The sequence below is a fragment of the Sceloporus occidentalis genome, unplaced genomic scaffold (assembly GCF_023333645.1).
Source record: "Sceloporus occidentalis isolate IW3139 unplaced genomic scaffold, rSceOcc1.0.p SCAF_86, whole genome shotgun sequence".
Lineage (NCBI taxonomy): Eukaryota > Metazoa > Chordata > Lepidosauria > Squamata > Phrynosomatidae > Sceloporus > Sceloporus occidentalis.
In genome coordinates, this window is record NW_028317066.1 from 2,402,954 (window position 1) to 2,421,203 (window position 18,250).

Here is an 18,250-nt window from a genome sequence, read left to right on the forward strand (position 1 = left end):
CTCCAGGATGAAAAGGAGCCATTTGTGAGCACCCTTTGGGTTTTGCCAATCAACCAATTACAAATCCATGTAACAGTTACCTTATCTAGGTTGTTTTCATATTTTTGTTTTGTTTTATATACTGTTTAATTTGGTTAACTGCTATTAAGAGACATATCTATGAGATTCTATGATATGGGGTGCACTATAAACCTTTTAATAAATGAACAGGGATTGCAATCCTATACAGTGGAGCCTCGGGTTACGAAAATAATTCGTTCCGCGGCCGCTTTCGTAACCCGAACGGCTTTCGCAAGCCGAATCCCCATAGCCGCTAATGGGGAAAAGCCGCGATTTGGTGTAAAATCGCGGCAAAAAGCACCAAAAGTTTTTTCGGGACCCGAAAAAACGTTCGTAACCCGGAACAATTATTTCCAATTGGATTTTTTCGGGTCCCGAAAAATTCGTAACCCGGGTATTTCGTATCCCGAGGTTCCACTGTATATACATATTATCAGACATAACTCCAGAGAATGTTAGCCTTTTGGATGCCAGAAGGTTCCTCTCATTCTTCAGAGCAAGAAGCAACACTTCAGCTGCCTTTTAGAAGATAAAGCAAAAAGGCTTCCAAAAGGACTGAAGCTTTGGGCAAGTCTCACTCTCTCAGCCTCAGAGGAAGGCCATGGGAAACCCCTCTGAAGGAACCTGCCAAGAAAACCCCTTCAGAGACTCCCATAAGGTCACCATAAGACCTGGAAACAACTGGAAGGCAGACCCCAAGAACAACATTGGGAAATAGGGGCAAGCCTTGCCTTGGGAAAGTGTAATGACTGGGCTCCAGTCAATGGAGGTCTTCTTCAGGCAGAAAAGGGAGGTTTATGCAAATGCAGAATGACATCACTGCTACGGAAGGCTCTCTTGACCAATCAGAGAGCAAGATGAAGGTCCTTCTGGAAGCTTCCGTGAGAAGGAGATATAAGGCCTGAGAGACCAAGAGACAGTTGGGGAAATTGTGTCGGTTGGAGATAGAGAGAGAGAGAGTTAAAGAGCGGATCTTGGAAGTTAGTCTCAGAATTGGACACTTGGGTTTATTTATTTTCTAATAGCTTATATGAATTGAATATTATATACTTACAAATATTGTACATGCAAGATTCTTAATATCTAGTATGACTTATATTTTAGTTATATTTTGTTATCTATAATAAATACCTCCTTGGAGTATCTACTACTCAGGCAGAGGCAGCCATTTTGTGTTCGGGGGATTTAATACATGCCTTATTCTTCTTCTTCACAAGCATTGGGCTTCGGCTTCTAAGAGGAGGCTAGTCCCCCAAAAAGGCCAAAATTGGCTCCTTTGGGAGGTTTTAAGTCTCCCCAGTTTTCTTATTAATAGATTTTCAGGCAAGAAGGAAGGAGACAGACCAGAATAACTCATATGACCAAGACAAACATACAAACAAACAACAAAAATAAGAATAAGGATTAGTCAGAAAAACAAACTGCTTATATTTTTAAAACTCAAAACCATTTTTAATAGGATAAAAATTCAATTTGGGTGCTTCTATCCTTTTACAACCGACAGGCTGTATCTGCACTACAGAAATAATCCAGTTCAAAACCGGTTTAACTCTCCTGGCTCCATCCTATAGAATCCTGGGATTTGTAGTTTGCTGTGGAATGAGAACTCTCTGGCAGAGAAGGCTAAGTGTCCCAAAGGTAAAATCCCAGGATTCCATAGCACTGACTGGTTAAAGCAGTATCAAAATGCCTTATTTCTATAGTGTGGATGCAGCCTTCTTGGGAAAGGGGCTGATGATGGGGAAAAGAGGAGGAATGCAGAAGGAAAGGAAGACGGACGGAGGGCCACCTGCAGCTGGACTGGCCTCCCTGAGCAGTCAAGACCTGATCTGGGTTGTGGACGATGGGCACTCTTAATATTAATATCAATATCTCTCACTATTGATGGTAATTAATGAGGGGATCAGGTTCCTCCTTTCAATAGCATCAGGAAAAGGTTTAGGTGTTGTTAAGGTTTGGAAGTCCTGTTTGGGGACTTTTTCTATTCTCACAGCCATCGGGTGCCATCAGGAAAACCTTTCTTTAGGATCAGAAATCCTGTTTGGGGTCCCTTCCAACTTTCATCCTCCATTTTGGGTTCCCTGAAGGCCTTAAACTGCTAACTGCCAAGCGCTGAGATTCAGGAGGCCATTTTGTGCTGCTTATGACTGTGGGGAATAATGTTCCGGAACCTTCTCTGAGGCTTCAGTTGAACAGAGGCTTCTCTTTCTCTCCTGAGGCTCCAGAGAGAGAAGGAAGCCAGGCTCCTTGGGCCAAAGGGAAAGAAGTGTGTCCCTTTGTGCCTCTGGCCTTCCATTTTGGGGGGAAGGAAGGAAGGAAGGAAGGAAGGAAGGAAGGAAGGAAGGAAGGAAGGGGCCTGTGGGGGTCTGAGCAAGGGAGGCAGGGGACCCAGGGCCAGTGGGGAGGCTGGGCTTTGGGGGCTGGGAGAGAGAGATGGAGAAAGAGACCCTCCCTTTGGGCCCTAGCTGGGGAGGGTCCCAGTGGTCCTTGCCTCCCCCTTTGGGAAAGGAGACCCCCTCAGCCCCCTGGACTCACTCCTGCCACTCATTCCTAGAATGGCTGGGACTCAGAGGAGTTTCCTAGGCATTGTCACCTTCTGCCCTCCATGGCCATTGGCACTGACCTTTCCCCATTGCCTTCCCTCCCTCAGCCCTTGGACCTCCTCCTCCTTCGCACTCAGAGCAACCCTTCTCTACGGCTGAGGAGACGGCCTCTGACCCAGGGAAGCTCCGGCCACAAAAGACTGCAGAAGAGGCCTTTCTGGGGCTGCAAGAATCAGGGTCTTTGTACTGAAGGTAGGCCTTTATTCCTGGAGCTGAAAGAGGACCTTTGTTTAGATGTTTCAGTCCAGGATTGTGTGGAAGGGCTGCAACTGAGAGAATGAGCCCATGCTTTGCAGGCATAAAGCCCCAAATTCAGTCTGTGGCAGCACTGTCTTCCCAGAAGATGGAAGTGAGATTTCCAGACCCAGACACACAGTAAGTCCTTTGTGTGGGGACTGTGTGTGTACGTGTTGTTTACTAGAGCTTTGTGAGATATTTGTTTCATGGAATTTACATATGATTTCACTTCTTAAAAATGACCACAGTTCAGAGTGCAATGTTCCATCAAAGACCTATACATTTATAGACTTTTGTTTTTTTCAAATGCACCACATTCAGCGTTGTGCAGACTTTTTAAAAACATGCAAGGCAAAGTGAAGTGAATGTGATTTTGACAATAGGTTAATTCAGAAACAGTGCACACAAATGTACATGCATCAATTTCTGCGTGCCTTCAGGAAACAAAGAGAGGTGATGCACACCTCATGCTCCATCTCTGACCGAAATATAAACACAGCAGTTAAGCTCAGATAAATGGTCTCATTTGCAAAAATAAAATAATTATTTTCACCAGTGTGTAAATGAGGAGGGGCTATGATGAGAGGAGGCCATGGATCAGATCCTTAAGGTAATGTAGGTCTTATCCAGCCCAGGAGCTAGAGCTTCTCCACCTGGGACATAAAGCAGGTCCTCCTCCTCTTCCTCTGTGTGAATGAGAAGTCAAATTCTCATCAGTGATGATGACACAGCCTGAAAAATTTGCATTTCTGCATTTAAAAATCTGAGGAGTCCTGAATTCTGTTGGTTAACCCTTGGAGATTATCGCACTGCGTTCTGAGACCGTTCTCATCACGTGATGAGAACGGAACGCATTTGAGTATACCGCACGTATGTGTTCCAATCAGGTTCTCAGAACGCTTAAATGTGTTCCAAATGTGTTCCAGGAGGGTACAGATATGAATGTGTTCCCAGAGAGCTGAAACGTGATGAGAACGTTTCAACAGAGGTGTGTGCGATATTCTTATCTGTTCTCTCATTCCTCCGTCTCCTGATTGGCTGAAAGAATGACAGGCATGGAGGGAGGCAGGCAGGCGAGCGACTGCAGTGAGGGAAGGTGTGTGTGTGTGAGGGGGGAAAGAAGGAGGGAGGGTAGGGAGGAAAGTTGGGACAAGTGAGAGAAGAGGAAAGAAGGGAAAGAGAGAGAAAGAGAGAGGGAAACAGGGGGCCAGGGCAGAGAGCAAGAGGGAGAGGGTCTGGCTGCTTCTGCGGGGGCCTCTAGTGTCATGTCCAGCGGGGCTCCTGTGCTGGCAGCCTGCAGGAGGCAAGGATGGCAGAGATGCCCAGGACCTTCTTCTCCTTCCCTTCAGGAAGGAACCCACAAAAGCTCCTCTGTTTGGAGCAACACACAAAAGCAAGCAAACAACTCCCAGAATTCCATAGCAAAGAGCCAGACAAGAATTAAAGCGGGGAGGGAAGCTCACAGGCCCCACCTGGAATATTGTGTCCAGTTCTGGGCACCACAATTCAAAAAGGAGCGTGTCCAAAGGAGGGCGACTAAAATGGTGAAAGGTCTGGAAACCATGCCCTACAAGGAACGACTTAAGGAGCTGGGGATGTTTAGCCTGGAGAAGAGAAGATTAAGAGGTGATATGATAGCCCTGTTTAAATATTTGAAGGGATGTCACATTGATGAGGGAGCAAGCTTGTTTTCTGCTGCTCCAGAGACTAGGACCCGGAGCAATGGATGCAAGCTCCAGGAAAAGAGATCCCACTTCAATATTAGGAGGAACTTCCTGAGAGTAAGGGCTGTTTGACAGTGGAACACACTCTTTCCTCAGAGTGTAGTGGAGTCTCCTTCCTTGGAGGTCTTTAAGCAGAGGCTGGATGGCCATCTGTTGGGGATGCTTTGATTGTGATTTCCTGCATGGCAGAATGGGGTTGGACTGGATGGCCCTTGTGGTCTCTTCCAACTCTATGATTCTATGATTCTATGAAGGCACACATTACATGCGCACACACACAGGAGGCAAAAGGCTGACAAGCAGCCAAAATGGGGAATTGGGATGACAGCAGAGGACTCTTCTTTTCTAACCGGTTTAAAGAGCTGCTATGGCTGCTGGGGTTCTGCCCTTGGCCCAGTCCCCTCCCTGGCAACTTGCTTTTCTTCGGCTTGAAGAGACCTGCATGGAGCTCCTCCTTCTTCCCAGCCTTGCAAAGGAGGTTTGGGATGTAACTTGCAAGGCTCATCTCTCCTCATTTCTCTTTCTCCCTGCCTTCCTCCCGATCCCTCCTTCTTCCCTCCCTTCCCTCCCTCCTCCTTTCCCCCCCCCTCTCTCTCACACACACCCCTTCCCTCACTGCAGTCGCTCGCCTGCCTGCTTCAATGCCTCCCTGCCTGTCATTCTTTCAGCCAATCAGGAGACGGAGGCGGCCTTGGTGGAATATGTTCTCGGAACGGTTTCAGGAATCGCTGTGCGGTAAAATGCAGTTCTGATCACGTTCTGATCACGTTCTAGTTTACTAATGCAGTAATATCTGTTCCAGGAACGTTCTCATCACGTGATGATAGGAACGTTCTCAGAACGCAGTGCTATAATCTCCCTTGAGTGTAGACTCACTCAACCCATAAGTGACTGCTGATGTCCACATATAGATAAATCCAACCGATTCAGTGATTCTACTCCGATCAGGACTAAGCATAGGATACAGACTAGGATTTAGGCCAGCATATGCCTGGAACAGGATACTCCCAAGCCAAGATGCCATGGGAATTGGGTGCTCCCTTCCCATCAGCTCAATCCTCTGATGCCCCCTGATCCTGGGAGGAGGTCTGGTTACCATGGAAGGGAAGAAACTTGAGAAGAGAGAGCTCCTTTCCTGCCCTGCCTGGCCAGCGGCTTCACTGGTCAATGGAGTGCAACTGGTTTGGCCACTGGGAGAATGAGGGTCCACCATGGTGGGAGAGTTGAGTGTGAGGTATTAGAGAAGGATCCAGCTGTGTTTTGGTAGCCAGAAGGAAAGCATATGTGACCTGCATATGTCACCAGCAGGATGACAATCTTTGTGACTTTGAGTGCTGCAGGGTTTCTTGCCAAACCAAGCCTAACCCTGGTCTCTTTTCTCAGGAACTTCATCTTGGCCCCCTTGTACACTGCTTTGGGGTATCTTTTGCTGGACGTGATCCAAGTGCAAGGCCACCAAGACCTCTCTACCTAATGGCTGACACAGGGGCCAAGCAGAGGGAGTTGGGCTCCAAGAAAAAGAGGTTGCTGAGGTACAACAACTCTTTTGTAAGTTGCCACCCTGACTATTAATTTCTTTTTTAAAAGTTTTTATTGAAAATATTAAAAATTACAAATGACAAAAAGACATATGACAATCCAATTACATTATCAAGCAAACCCTTTTATCTATTAGACTTATGTAGATTTCTTTAAATAAACTTCCTGGTTCTCCAGATCTCTCCAAAAATAAAAACCATTTTATTTTAACTGAACTCTTATCTCTTTACCAACTATTTACCAATGGCTTCTTAATACTTCTGAATAAAGGCTTGTATACCTGTTATCACGTTACTTTTCTATACTTTTTTCATTCCACCTTATACCATATACTATGTTATCAATATCACCACTGTGTTGTTTATTTATTTTTCTTCATATATTTACCTTCATATGTTCTATATTTCATATTTTCCAATATCATTTCAACTCTTTTGGCATATTCTACAATACTCATCCTAAACATTCCATTACTTAATATATTCCTTCCAAACATTCCACTCTTTGTAGAAATTATCTAATGATTTATTATTTACAAAGTAAGTCAATTTATTCATTTCGAAAAAATCTTAACATTTTCAATCTCCATTCTTCAATTGTAGGACATTCTTCTTTTTTCCATTGTTTTGCAAACACTGACCTTGCTGCTATTATAGCATAGAGAAGAATTTTCTGACTATTAGTTTCATTTGTGTCCCTGCTGGGCCACCTCATGAAAGCAAGCGGAGAACATACTGTCCCAGTGTGGCAGAGAGAGTCCTGGTTAATCCTCTGTCACCTCATTTTTTCAGGGGCTTTGAAAATGTCCTAGTTCTCTCTCCTCCTCGCACTTTCTCCCTTCAGTTCAGTTGCTGCAAAATGTGTTCCACGTTCAAAAGATGTGTGCAGCTCAACAACTCAAAAGAGGAGAAGGGAGGAGAGAAGGGGCAGGGTCTTGCCCTTGCCAGGAGTTGGGGGCCAAGTCAAACTGCTGTACCCTTCCTCACTTTTGTGATCTTCATCATTAACAACTTTGGCCATCTTGACCCCCTTTTGGTGTTGCTTATCCAGATGTGTCTTTCTTTCCCCATCTCTGAAATGCTGAGGGATATGGAAGAATATCTCTGGAGCTAAATTGAGGGTAGACCCAGTGGCCCTCAAGGCCAGAGTACTCCCCAGAACAGTTTTTTAAAAATGAAATTTGCCTCTGAAATTAGGTGAGATATGGCTAAATGCACTATAATTCATTGGTGACTAAATGTACTATACATGTCTGGATAGTCAGTATCTTAATCAATCAATAATATCCCAGAAATGGCCTAAATTATATTCTTTATTATATTGTATATTATATTGAAAGGGTTCAAGACAATCTGGATCTCAGAGGCTTTAGCTTTTTGCTTGCTTGCAGACTTTAAAGTTTATTTGCTGGACTGAATTCTGAAGTGTTGAAATAATATTTGCAATGCACCATGTGCTCCCCCCCCCCCCCCCTTTATTGGTCATTCTCTGGATGAGGGCTATTTTCTATTGCAGGTGACCTTTGCTGATGTGGCGATATATTTCACCAAGGAGGAATGGAAACTGTTGACAAAGAAGCAGAAACTTATGTACAGTTCTGTGATGATGGAGAATTATGAAAATGTGGCCTCTGTGGGTAAGGAAGCTGAATCCATTGCCCTTCCTGTGGAGACTGAGGGCCCTTTCATAATTCAATGTCAGAACGCTATAATTCCACTTTAGAATTATTGAATCAAAGAGTTGAAACAGACTGCAAGGACCATCCGGGTCAATCCTCTGCCATGCAGGAATAGGCATTCAAAGCATCTCTGAGAGATGGCCATCCCGTCTCTGTCTAAAAACCTGCAAAGAAAGAGCACCAAACTCTGAGGGAATATGGCGCAGTACAGACCGTCAACAAGCGGCGTACCAGTACCGGTATTAGGGTTGGGAAGAGCGCACTATGTACATGCTCCCTAACCATAATACATACCAGCAGCGCCATAACGCCAGCGCCCTGTGTACATGGGCACTGCTATTATGATGTCACGCACGCACCATGTCTACATCTGAAAGAGCTCCTTCTGGGCACGCACCTCGTTCTCACAGCCACCAAACGGCTGCGAGAATGATGGCAGGGAGAGAGGCCCCTTTCTGCCATAGCTCTGGCTCCCATGGTGTCCAGGGGCATGAAACCCCAAGGACATCCATTTCCAGGCCACAGGGAAGCAGCATTTTGCCGCTTCTCCATGGCCTGGAATTGTGGTGGATTGGGGCCTTTTGGCTGCCAGTATCGCTGCCCTGGCTCAAATCCTCCATGGAAAGGGGCAGCTGCAGACCACCCCTTTTCCATGGTCAGTACTGGGCCTATATTCCACTGCTGAAGAGCTCTTACTGTCAGGAAGATCCTCCTAAAGTTTAAGTGGAATCTCTTGTCCCTGTGGCATGCATCCATTGTTCCATGTTCTTTTTCTGGAGTAGCAGAAAGCAAGCCTGCTCCATCTTGAATATGACATCTCTACAAACATTTCAATAGGGCTGTCATGTCCCCTCTTAACCTTCTCTTCTCTAAGCTAAACATACCCAGCTCCCTAAGTCGTTCCTCAGAGAGCATGGTTTTCAGACCATTCAACATTTTGGTTTTCCTTCTCTGGACATGCTCCAGCTTCTCAGCATTTGTTTGAATTGTGGCACCCAGAACTGGACACAGGATTATTGCAAGTGAGCCCTACCAAAACAGAATAGAGTGGCATTATTATTTTCCTTGATCTTGACACTGTACTCCTATTGATACAGCCTAGGATCACATTGGCCTTTTCAGCTGCTGCATCACACTGTTGACACATGCCCAACTTGTGCTCTACTACCATTCCTAGTTCCCTTTCACACATTATTTAATTGTCAAAACATATTCCTGTGGAATCTTGGAATTTTTAGTTTTAGTGAGGCACTATTGTTCTCCACTTTGTAAGGCTATCCAACCCTAAACTGCTAATTCTGGAATTTTGTGGGAAGGAGCCATGGATATTAATGCTTTTTGCCCCTAAATGGTCCTCAGCCCATTCCTGAACAAGTTTCCTGGCTTTTGTTTCCACTTTTCCAGGCTCTGGAGAGGCTTTGTGGGAAAAAGGCCTCCCTTGGTCCTGCAGTGGCCCAGAGAGGGCCCAGCAGTGCCAAATGGCCTCCACTTCCCCAAAGGGATGCTGTGGGATATTGAGGGGCAAAATATTATGCCATATTTTTAGGCAACACAATGTGGGGTTGCCTCAAGATCCTGTGGCGGCCAATGTGACTCTCCCCAGTCCCCAACAGTGGTCCATCCCTGTCTTGGAGTTGTCTTAAAGCTGTTTTAAGGCTCTCCTTGAACCTCACCAAAACTGGAATCCAGGTCCCAGCCCCTTTATTCTGCTTTTCCTAATGCATTATTTGTAAATTGATTGTCCTGCCTTTCTCAAGAAATGAGTCTCAAAGTGTCCCTTTTGTGCATCACACTCTGTGGGTGTGTGTCTGTGATAGAGAGATGGAGGGAATGTGAAAAACAGAAAAGCAGGAAAGAGATGGTGAAGGTGAAATGCTGAAGCAGTGCAGATGGGCAAGAGTGAAGGCTGGAGAGCAGAGAGAGAAAGGGAAGGGGATCAGGCCTCTGGGAGCCAGGAGGGGAAGGCAGGAGCAAAGCCAGGATCGCCTAGCTCTGTGCAGACAGGAAGGGATCTCTAGGAAGGGCCAGGAGAGGGGCCTTAGGGGTTGGGAAGCAGCCACCAACTCGACAGATTTTAAGACCTGAACTGGTGAGAACTGGTTCAGGCCCTTGTTTTCTAACATATTTAGCAATTATGAGCAATGTCTATTAAGAGAGGAAAGAGGGACAGAAAAAAATTCCTTTTTCTCTGATGTTTCTTTTCCAACCTGAGCTTGCTTGGCTCCATGGTTGATTCCAGAAGTGCTTTGTTACCTGAAATGCTGGAGTCTGGGGAGGATACTCCCAAGTGCTATGCTTTTAGGGGAATTTCATGCTTAGCTCAAAGGAGAGATTGAGGCAACAGTGATCTCGGGATTCATCCCAACTATATCAGGCCCCAAAGCACACAGACTCCAAAGGCATTTCAAATAGGTTTCTGTGTTTCATTTAAGGGGAAAGCAAAACACACACACACATACATCTAAGTGTTCATGAACATACACAAGAACTAGGTAACAAAGGTGGTCGTGGTGAATAGTGCAAGGCTTTGCTAATGGTAATACATTACCTAGATGGAACTTGATTGCAATTGCTGAGGGTCCAGAATGGGGAGAGAAGTCAGTAACTCCCATGACAAGTGAGGCTGGCTGGTGTAGTGAGGTGTTTAGCAATGTAAACCAATGGAGTGTCTCTCTGCAACTGGACTGATGCTGAAGACTAGTCAGTTGGGGCTGATATTTATACTGAAATTGTTGCTTGGGGGCAGAAACAAAACATTCGAAAAGGTTTAAATTGCTTTAGAATGTTTCCTGGGTGGGGAAAGAATTGTCTTAAACTGAATTAAATGCAGTGGGTCCTTGGTGGAAATTCTTCAGCCAAAAAGGATCATCACACTGGCTCTCAGGTACTTCTTGGCTCTGAATTTGGGTCCCATTCAAAAGCCAATGTATAGCACAATCTGAAGGTGACACTCCCAGAGATCAACAATAACATAGCAGAGAACAGAAGAAAATCTCCAGATATAGGTATTGGCAATGCACTGATTATTTGCCACACTTAAAAATAACTCATAGACACAGTTGATTTCCTCCAAGTCCTTGGAGGTTCTTTATCTTGAGTTGGAATAGAAAACAAGTATGTACCAGCTCTCCTCACTGACTTCCATCAACTTCACAATCTCTTCTACACCCAACTCCAACCCACATCAGTCCGCATGTGAGCTGTATACTGTATTGGTTGTGAGGCATCTCCTTGTGTCACACAGCATGAAGCGTCTTCTGCAGTTAGCTTGCATCATGCCTTAGGGTCTGGATCAGGACTCTATGGCTGTCTCACAAGATACGATGCCACTTTTCAATCAAAATATTTTTACATATATTTAATGGAATTTTTTCAACTGCCTGATTTTCTGCTTCCACTGATTTCCTTATGGCAGTTTCCCTACAATCTCTTCTTTGCAAGCTCCTATAAGTAAGGATACAACCATTATATGGATTTGGGGGCATCCAGAACAGGGTCATGTCGGGTCACTCACACCAACTTTATTAATTTAACCTGAAATAGGGAGGGGTGAATGTAGGGCTAAATCTTGGAGTAACACCTTCCTCTCTTAACGCTGAGATTCAGTCTTCTCTGTCATTGTTCTCCTTTACAGAAGAACTTGTCAGTCGTGAGCGAATCCACACAACAAAGAAGTTACATAAATGCCATCACTGTGGGAAAAATTTTGCTTACAAGTCAGTCCTAGTCATGCATGGGAGAGTCCACACAGGAGAGAAGCCATACAAATGCCAGCATTGTGGGAAATGTTTTTCTCGGCAGTCACACCTAGTGAGACATCAGAGAATCCACACAGGAGAGAAGCCATACAAATGCCAGCATTGTGGGAAATGTTTCTCTCAGAAGTCAGACCTAGTGACACATCAGAGAGTCCACACAGGAGAGAAGCCATACAAATGCCAGCATTGTGGGAAATGTTTCTCTCAGAAGTCAGACCTAGTGACACATCAGAGAGTCCACACAGGAGAGAAGCCATACAAATGCCAGCATTGTGGGAAATGTTTTCCTCGGAAGGCACACCTAGTGACACATCAGAGAGACCACACAGGAGAGAAGCCATACAAATGCCAGCATTGCGGGAAATGTTTTTCTTGGAAGTCAGTCCTAGTGATGCATCGGAGAGTCCACACAGGAGAGAAGCCATACAAATGCCAGCATTGTGGGAAATGTTTTCCTTGGAAGGCACACCTAGTGACACATCAGAGAGTCCACACAGGAGAGAAGCCACACAAATGCCAGCATTGTGGGAAATGTTTCTCTCAGAAGTCAGACCTAGCGAAACATCAGAGAGTCCACACAGGAGAGAAGCCATACAAATGCCAGCATTGTGGGAAATGTTTTTCTTGGAAGTCACAACTAGTGACACACAGGAGAAAAGCCACACAAATCCCAGAAGTGAACTAACATTATTTTTGTCAAGAATTGTGATGTTTTGTGTTAGGTGTGTCTGTCCGTATGTCTGTTTATGTTTTTAAATTTTATTTTGTTAGGTTTAGGTTCTAATTGCTATTAGTATATATCATTGCTTTAGTTTATAAGATTGACTGGGGATTATTGGTCGTGGTATAGGTTAGCTGAATAGAGGAATGGGATTTGTTGCAGCTAGCTAGTATAGTTATGGCAATGATAGCTCTTGGAATTTGTGGGATGTTGGTTGATGAAAGTTAGAGGCCAGTATTAACAGAAAGGGCTAGTCTATGGGAATGGCAAAAGGGGCCTTCTTACCTGTGGGGCATAGACTGTGGGTATTGGAGGTGGGGGCTAGGTTTGAAAGAGGGTGTAGTTTTAGGTTTTGGGGTTTAAATGTATTCTTTGGCTTGAGGTGGGCAGTTCTGACTTAAATGCTGAATTTCTGACTCTGCGTTCTTAATAAAGTTCTTTGTTGTTTCAACACACTGTACTCATTGATGCACAGAAGTTCTGCATTTGCACAAAATCGACACTTTCTTCTTTCCTCAGGCCTTAGATCCTTTCCTAGCCACAAAAACAGAGGCAAACACACATAAATTTATACACACACACACACACACACACACACACACACAGAAAGAGCTATATGTACAAAGCAGAGCCTTCCCAGCCTTTCCCTCCTGAGTCCAGCTCTGTAGCTTGGGCTCCTTTCCGGAAGGAAGGAAGGAAGGAAGGAAGGAAGGGCGTACTCTTTCCCTTCTTCCAAAGGCCGACAGTGGAAAAAGCATCAGCAGCAAGGGCCTTTCGATCCCTGCGCATGATGAGGAGGGGCCTTTGGGGCATCTATGCATGCACAGTCTGAGCCCCTGAAGCCATTACTGCCCTCACAGTCTGTTCAGAGGGAGGGAGTGAAGTGGGGATAGCCCTCGTCCATTCAGAGGAATGGCTGGAGGGTCTTCTGGGGGAGAGTTGGGGTGTTGTAAGAAGGCAGGAAGCCCCTCTTCTTCCCCCAAAGAAAGGCAGGGGGCCTATCAGGCCTCCTGTTCTTCTTTCCTTCCCAGCTCCTCCTTGGGGGTTTCCTTGGGACCCAGGTACTTGAGGAGAGGGGTATAAATAATAAATAAATAAATAAATCTTTTATTTGTATCCCACTATTCTGTGACAAGACAATCAAAGCGGCTCACAACACATTAAAATCCACATTTACAAAATTATGTCCCAAATCCCCCCCCCTTAAAACAGGATTAAACATGTTAAAATATCTATTAAAAACACAATAAAAAATACAGCGAGGACAAAGCAGTGGGCTAATACATGATGTGGGGGGCAGTCATTCTGTGGCCGGCACTATTATTCAGGAAAGGCCTGCCGGAAGAGATCCGTCTTGACAGCTTCTTTAAAATTGTCTAAGCTGGCAATTTGACGGATCTCGTCTCACAGACCGTTCCATAGTTTGGGAGCAATTGCAGAGAAGGCCCTGTTTTTTAAAGGCTGCAATAGATTTCTCCCAGAGGACCTGAGGGTGCGGGGCAGATTATGTGGGAGCAGGCGATCCCTCAAATAGGTTGGACCCAAGCCATGCAGGGCTTTAAAGGTTATAAAAATAATAATAAGTTAATAATAAGTTTTATTTCTATACCGCTATTCCAAAATTAGATCACAGCAGCGTACAAAACATTCAATATGCAATACAAGATAAAAATGCAATGATCAATACTCAATTCATACAAAGGCTAATAAAACATTACAAAATACACATTCCATATTAAAACCGATAAAACACAATCACGCCAGCGGAAATATTTGAAGTTATCACACAATTATAGGGAAGGATCGCGTTAACATGGGACTTCGGGGAAAGCTTGATGAAATAGAAAAGTTTTCAATCTCTTTTTAAAGAGATCTAAAGTGGAGGTGGCACGGAGAGCCTCTGGAAGGGTGTTCTAGATCCCAGGTGCTGAGATGGAAAAAGCTCTCTGTGAGGTTGACTTATATCTGGAGGAAGGGATTTTCAGCAGATCCTTACCAGATGACCTGAGAGTGCGGGGCGGATTATATGGGGAGAGGCGGTCCTCCAAGTACCCCGGGCCCAAGCCATTTAGGACTTTATAGGTCATAACCAACACCTTGTATTGTGCCCGGAAGCGAACAGGCAGCCAATGAAGTTCTTTCAGAATCAGTGTTATGTGGTTGGCCCTGGAACATCCAGAGACCAACCTGGCTGCCATATTTTGAACTATTTGAAGCTTCATAGTTTGGTACAAGGGTTGCCCCATGTAGAGCGCATTGCAGAAATCCAATCGAGAGGTTACCAGAGCATGTACCACAGTTTCAAGGTCCCCCCGGTCGAGGTAGGGTTGCAGCTGGCGTATCAGTCGAAGCTGATAACAGGCACCCCTGACCGTTGCATCCACCTGAGAAGTCAAGTGGAGCGACGAATCCAGGAGCACCCCCAGACTGCGGACTGTGTCCTTCAGGGGAACCGTGACCCCATTCAGGACAAGTGGAAAATTACCTCACCCTGACCAGGAGAGCCTATCCCAAATACTTCCATTTTCTCTGGATTCAGACTGAGTTTGTTTTCCCTCATCCAGCCCATTACCAACTCCAGACAAGCATTTAGAGGAGAGATGCCATCCCTAGTCACTGCATCAGTCGGAGACACAGAGAAACATATTTGGGTGTCATCAGCATACTGATAACACCGCGCCCCGTGTCTCCGGATGATCTCACCCAGCGGTTTCATGTAGATGTTAAATAGCATGGGGGACAGAATGTCTCCCTGAGGGACACCAGATGTAAGTGCCCTCCTGTTGGAGCACACGTCCCCCAGCTGCACCATCTGGAATATACCCAAGAGATAGGAACGGAACCACTGGAGTGCAGTGCCTCCGATTCCCAACTCCCCCAGGCGTTCCAGAAGGATACCATGGTTGATGGTATCGAAAGCCGCTGAGATGTCCAAAAGCACTAACAGGGACACGCTTCCCCTGTCCATGCCCAGACAGAGATCATCGACTAAGGCGACCATGGCCATCTCAACTCCATAGCCCGCCCAGAAGCCGGTTTAAAATGGGTCTAGAAAATCTGTTTCTTCCAAGATCCCATGAAGCTGGAGAGCAACCGCTCTCTCGATCACCTTCCCCAGGAAAGGCAGCAGTGATACCGGTCGATAGTTATTCGGGGATAGGGGGTCCAGGGAGGGCTTTTTTAGTAATGGTTTTACTATTGCTGTCTTTAGACTTGATGGAAATTGTCCCTCCCTGAAGAATGAATTAATTATACAGTGGAGCATGGAAGTAACTGCCGTTCCTCCTTGGGCTGCCAACCATGAAGTACAGGGATCGAGAGAGCAAGTCGTCTTCCTTACGCTTTGAAGAATCTTGTCCACTTCCTCGGTACTCACAAACTCAAAGTGATCCAATTTAATAGAGTCCACAAAGTCTCTGGATACCTCTCTTATAGGTTCTGGCAAAATACTGGCGTCGAGATCAGCCCTCAGCTGAGAGATTTTATCCGCGAAGAAGTTGTTAAATTCATCACAGCAGGCTATCGATGGTTCTAAAATAGGGTTCAGGGGAGGGGGCAGTTGAGTCAGCCTTGTAGTTGAGTAACCAACACCTTGTACTGTGCCTGGAAACGAATAGGCAGCCAGTGTAGAGATTTTAGGATGGGTGTTATTCGGTCACTCCTATTTTTTCCGGCGACCAGCCTGGCTGCCTCAGTGTCAACTAAGGAAGGCATCTACCCTCTGAATGAATGTCTTGAGAAAGTAGTGATCTAGATGAGGAAAAACAGAATGAAGCTGAATCCAAACAAGACGGAGCTGCTCGTTGTTGGAGATCCTAATCCAGATATGGAGGTTTGTCACCTGCGATCCATCTGTGGATGGGGTCACACTTCTCCTAAAGGGCTGTGTTTGCAGTTTAGGGGTGCTCCTGGATCCATCGCTCCAGACGTTGGCTCAGATAGATACAATGGCCAGGAATGCCTGTTATTAGCTTCAGTTGATACGCTAACTGCACCCCTTCCTGGAACCTGAAGAACTGAAAACTGTAATGCACACACTGGTGATATCCCCCAACCCTGAAGCCAGGCCATCAATAACAGAGCAATACACAGATTAACATGGGAATCACTTCTCCTTACCCAGGATCACACAGTGTGTGTGTGTGTGTGTGTGTGTGTGTGTGTGTATACACTCTCTCTCTCTCTCTCTCTTTTCTAGGTCAGCATTCTCTGAAGATGGCAGCCACAGATACCAGCGAAACGTCAGGAATAAACTCTTCTAGAACATAGCCACATAGCCCAAAAAAGTACTCCTGGTTTGATTTTTTCTTTTAGCCAGACTCAAAATGGACCCATTGAAGAGCTTCTCTTTGATACTTGAACCTCTCAACTTGTGTATAGGGAAGATATTACATATTATACTATTTCTAGATGAAATGAGATTCAACCACTACAGGTGGAACTGACTGGAAAGAAATCAAATCGGGGAAAATGTTTATAATGGAGTCTCAAAAATGTAATAATAACAATTTATTAAGCTTTCCACTGCTATTTATAATTTTCCTGGAGGTACTGTTAAACAAAATAAGAGAAGATTAATCAATTGAAGGATTTAAACTGAAGGGGGAAGAGTATAAATTAGGTGCGTATGCAGACGATTTGGTCCTGACTATTTCAAATTCAGAAGAGAGCATTGAACATATTTTAAAAATATTAAAGAAATTTGGAAAAGTAGCAGGTTATCATGTAAATATAGAAAAAAACAAGCATTTTGACGATGAATCTGAATAAAGAAGAAAGGAAGTCCCTACAAGAAAAATCAAGTTTCAATATAGTTAAATCAGTAAAATATTTAGGGGTAATATTAATATCAAAAATATAGAATTATTTAAGAACAACTATGAAACGATGTGGAAAGGTATCAAATTAGATTTGGAAAAATGGGCTAAATTACATATTTCATGGATGGGTAAGATAGCAATAATTAAGATGGCGGTGCTTCCCAAATTTTTATTTTTATTTCAAACTCTCCCAATAATTGGCAATGACTTGACTTTTAAGAAATGGGAAAAAGAAATTTCTAAATTTATTTGGGATAGGAAAAAAGCAAGAATAAAAACAAAAGTACTACAAGACTCAGTGGTTAGAGGGGGTCTTGCCCTCCCGAATTTAAAATGGTATTACCATGCCTGTGTGTTGGATTGGGTATTGGACTGGGTTAAACTTCAAAATGAAAGAATAATACATTTGGAAAAAATTGATTTAAAATTTGGGATTCACTGATACTTATTCTACAACAAAATTAAGATAGATGCAAATTTTAATAATCACATAATCAGGAGAATCCTTTTAAGAATTTGGAATACATACAGGAATAGATGGTGTCCCCAATTACCACTTTGGACCTCGTCTAATGAGGCACTATTTAAGAGAGAGGAATTGGAAAAAAAATCCCTGGGTGACATACAAGGATATCTCTAAACTTCAAGAATGGGAGAGAGTTATGAAAACTCAGGAAGAGTTGATTGAAGAAGGCTTCTCTCTCATGCAACTGGTTCACCTACAGACAGTTGAGGGAGAGATTTCTAACGGATATTAAGGTGGAATTGGTTCGGTCGAGAGAGAATCAGAAAAAATAATAGAAGACCCCACAAAACAAATTTCCAAATTATACAATTTAATTAGAAAGTATGAATTAGAACAAGAAACAGTCAAGGAATTTATGATGAAGGGGGCACAAGATTTGAAGGAACAGATTCAATTGGAACATTAGGGAAATTTGTGGCAGACAAAACTTAAATATACACAAAGTGTAATGTTAAAAGAAAATGTATACAAAACAATGTATAGGTGGTATTTAACACCATATAAAATATCAAAAATGTGTTGGAAATGCAAAACAAAAGTAGGAACATACTTACACTGTTGGTGGGGCTGTAGTAATTTAGAAA

At 44.2% G+C, this 18,250-nt stretch overlaps 1 protein-coding gene across 1 annotated transcript; it reads left to right on the forward strand.

Annotated features, from left to right (window-relative positions):
• The first annotated feature begins 6,097 nt into the window (after positions 1-6,097).
• LOC149285005 (uncharacterized) lies at positions 6,098-12,605 on the forward strand. The gene is made up of 3 exons (XM_089495923.1): positions 6,098-6,172; positions 7,679-7,799; positions 11,476-12,605. The coding sequence occupies exons 1-3, from the start codon at positions 6,098-6,100 to the stop codon at positions 12,282-12,284; spliced, it is 1,005 nt and encodes a 334-aa protein (XP_089352049.1). The 3' UTR covers positions 12,285-12,605.
• The last annotated feature ends 5,645 nt before the right edge of the window (positions 12,606-18,250 follow it).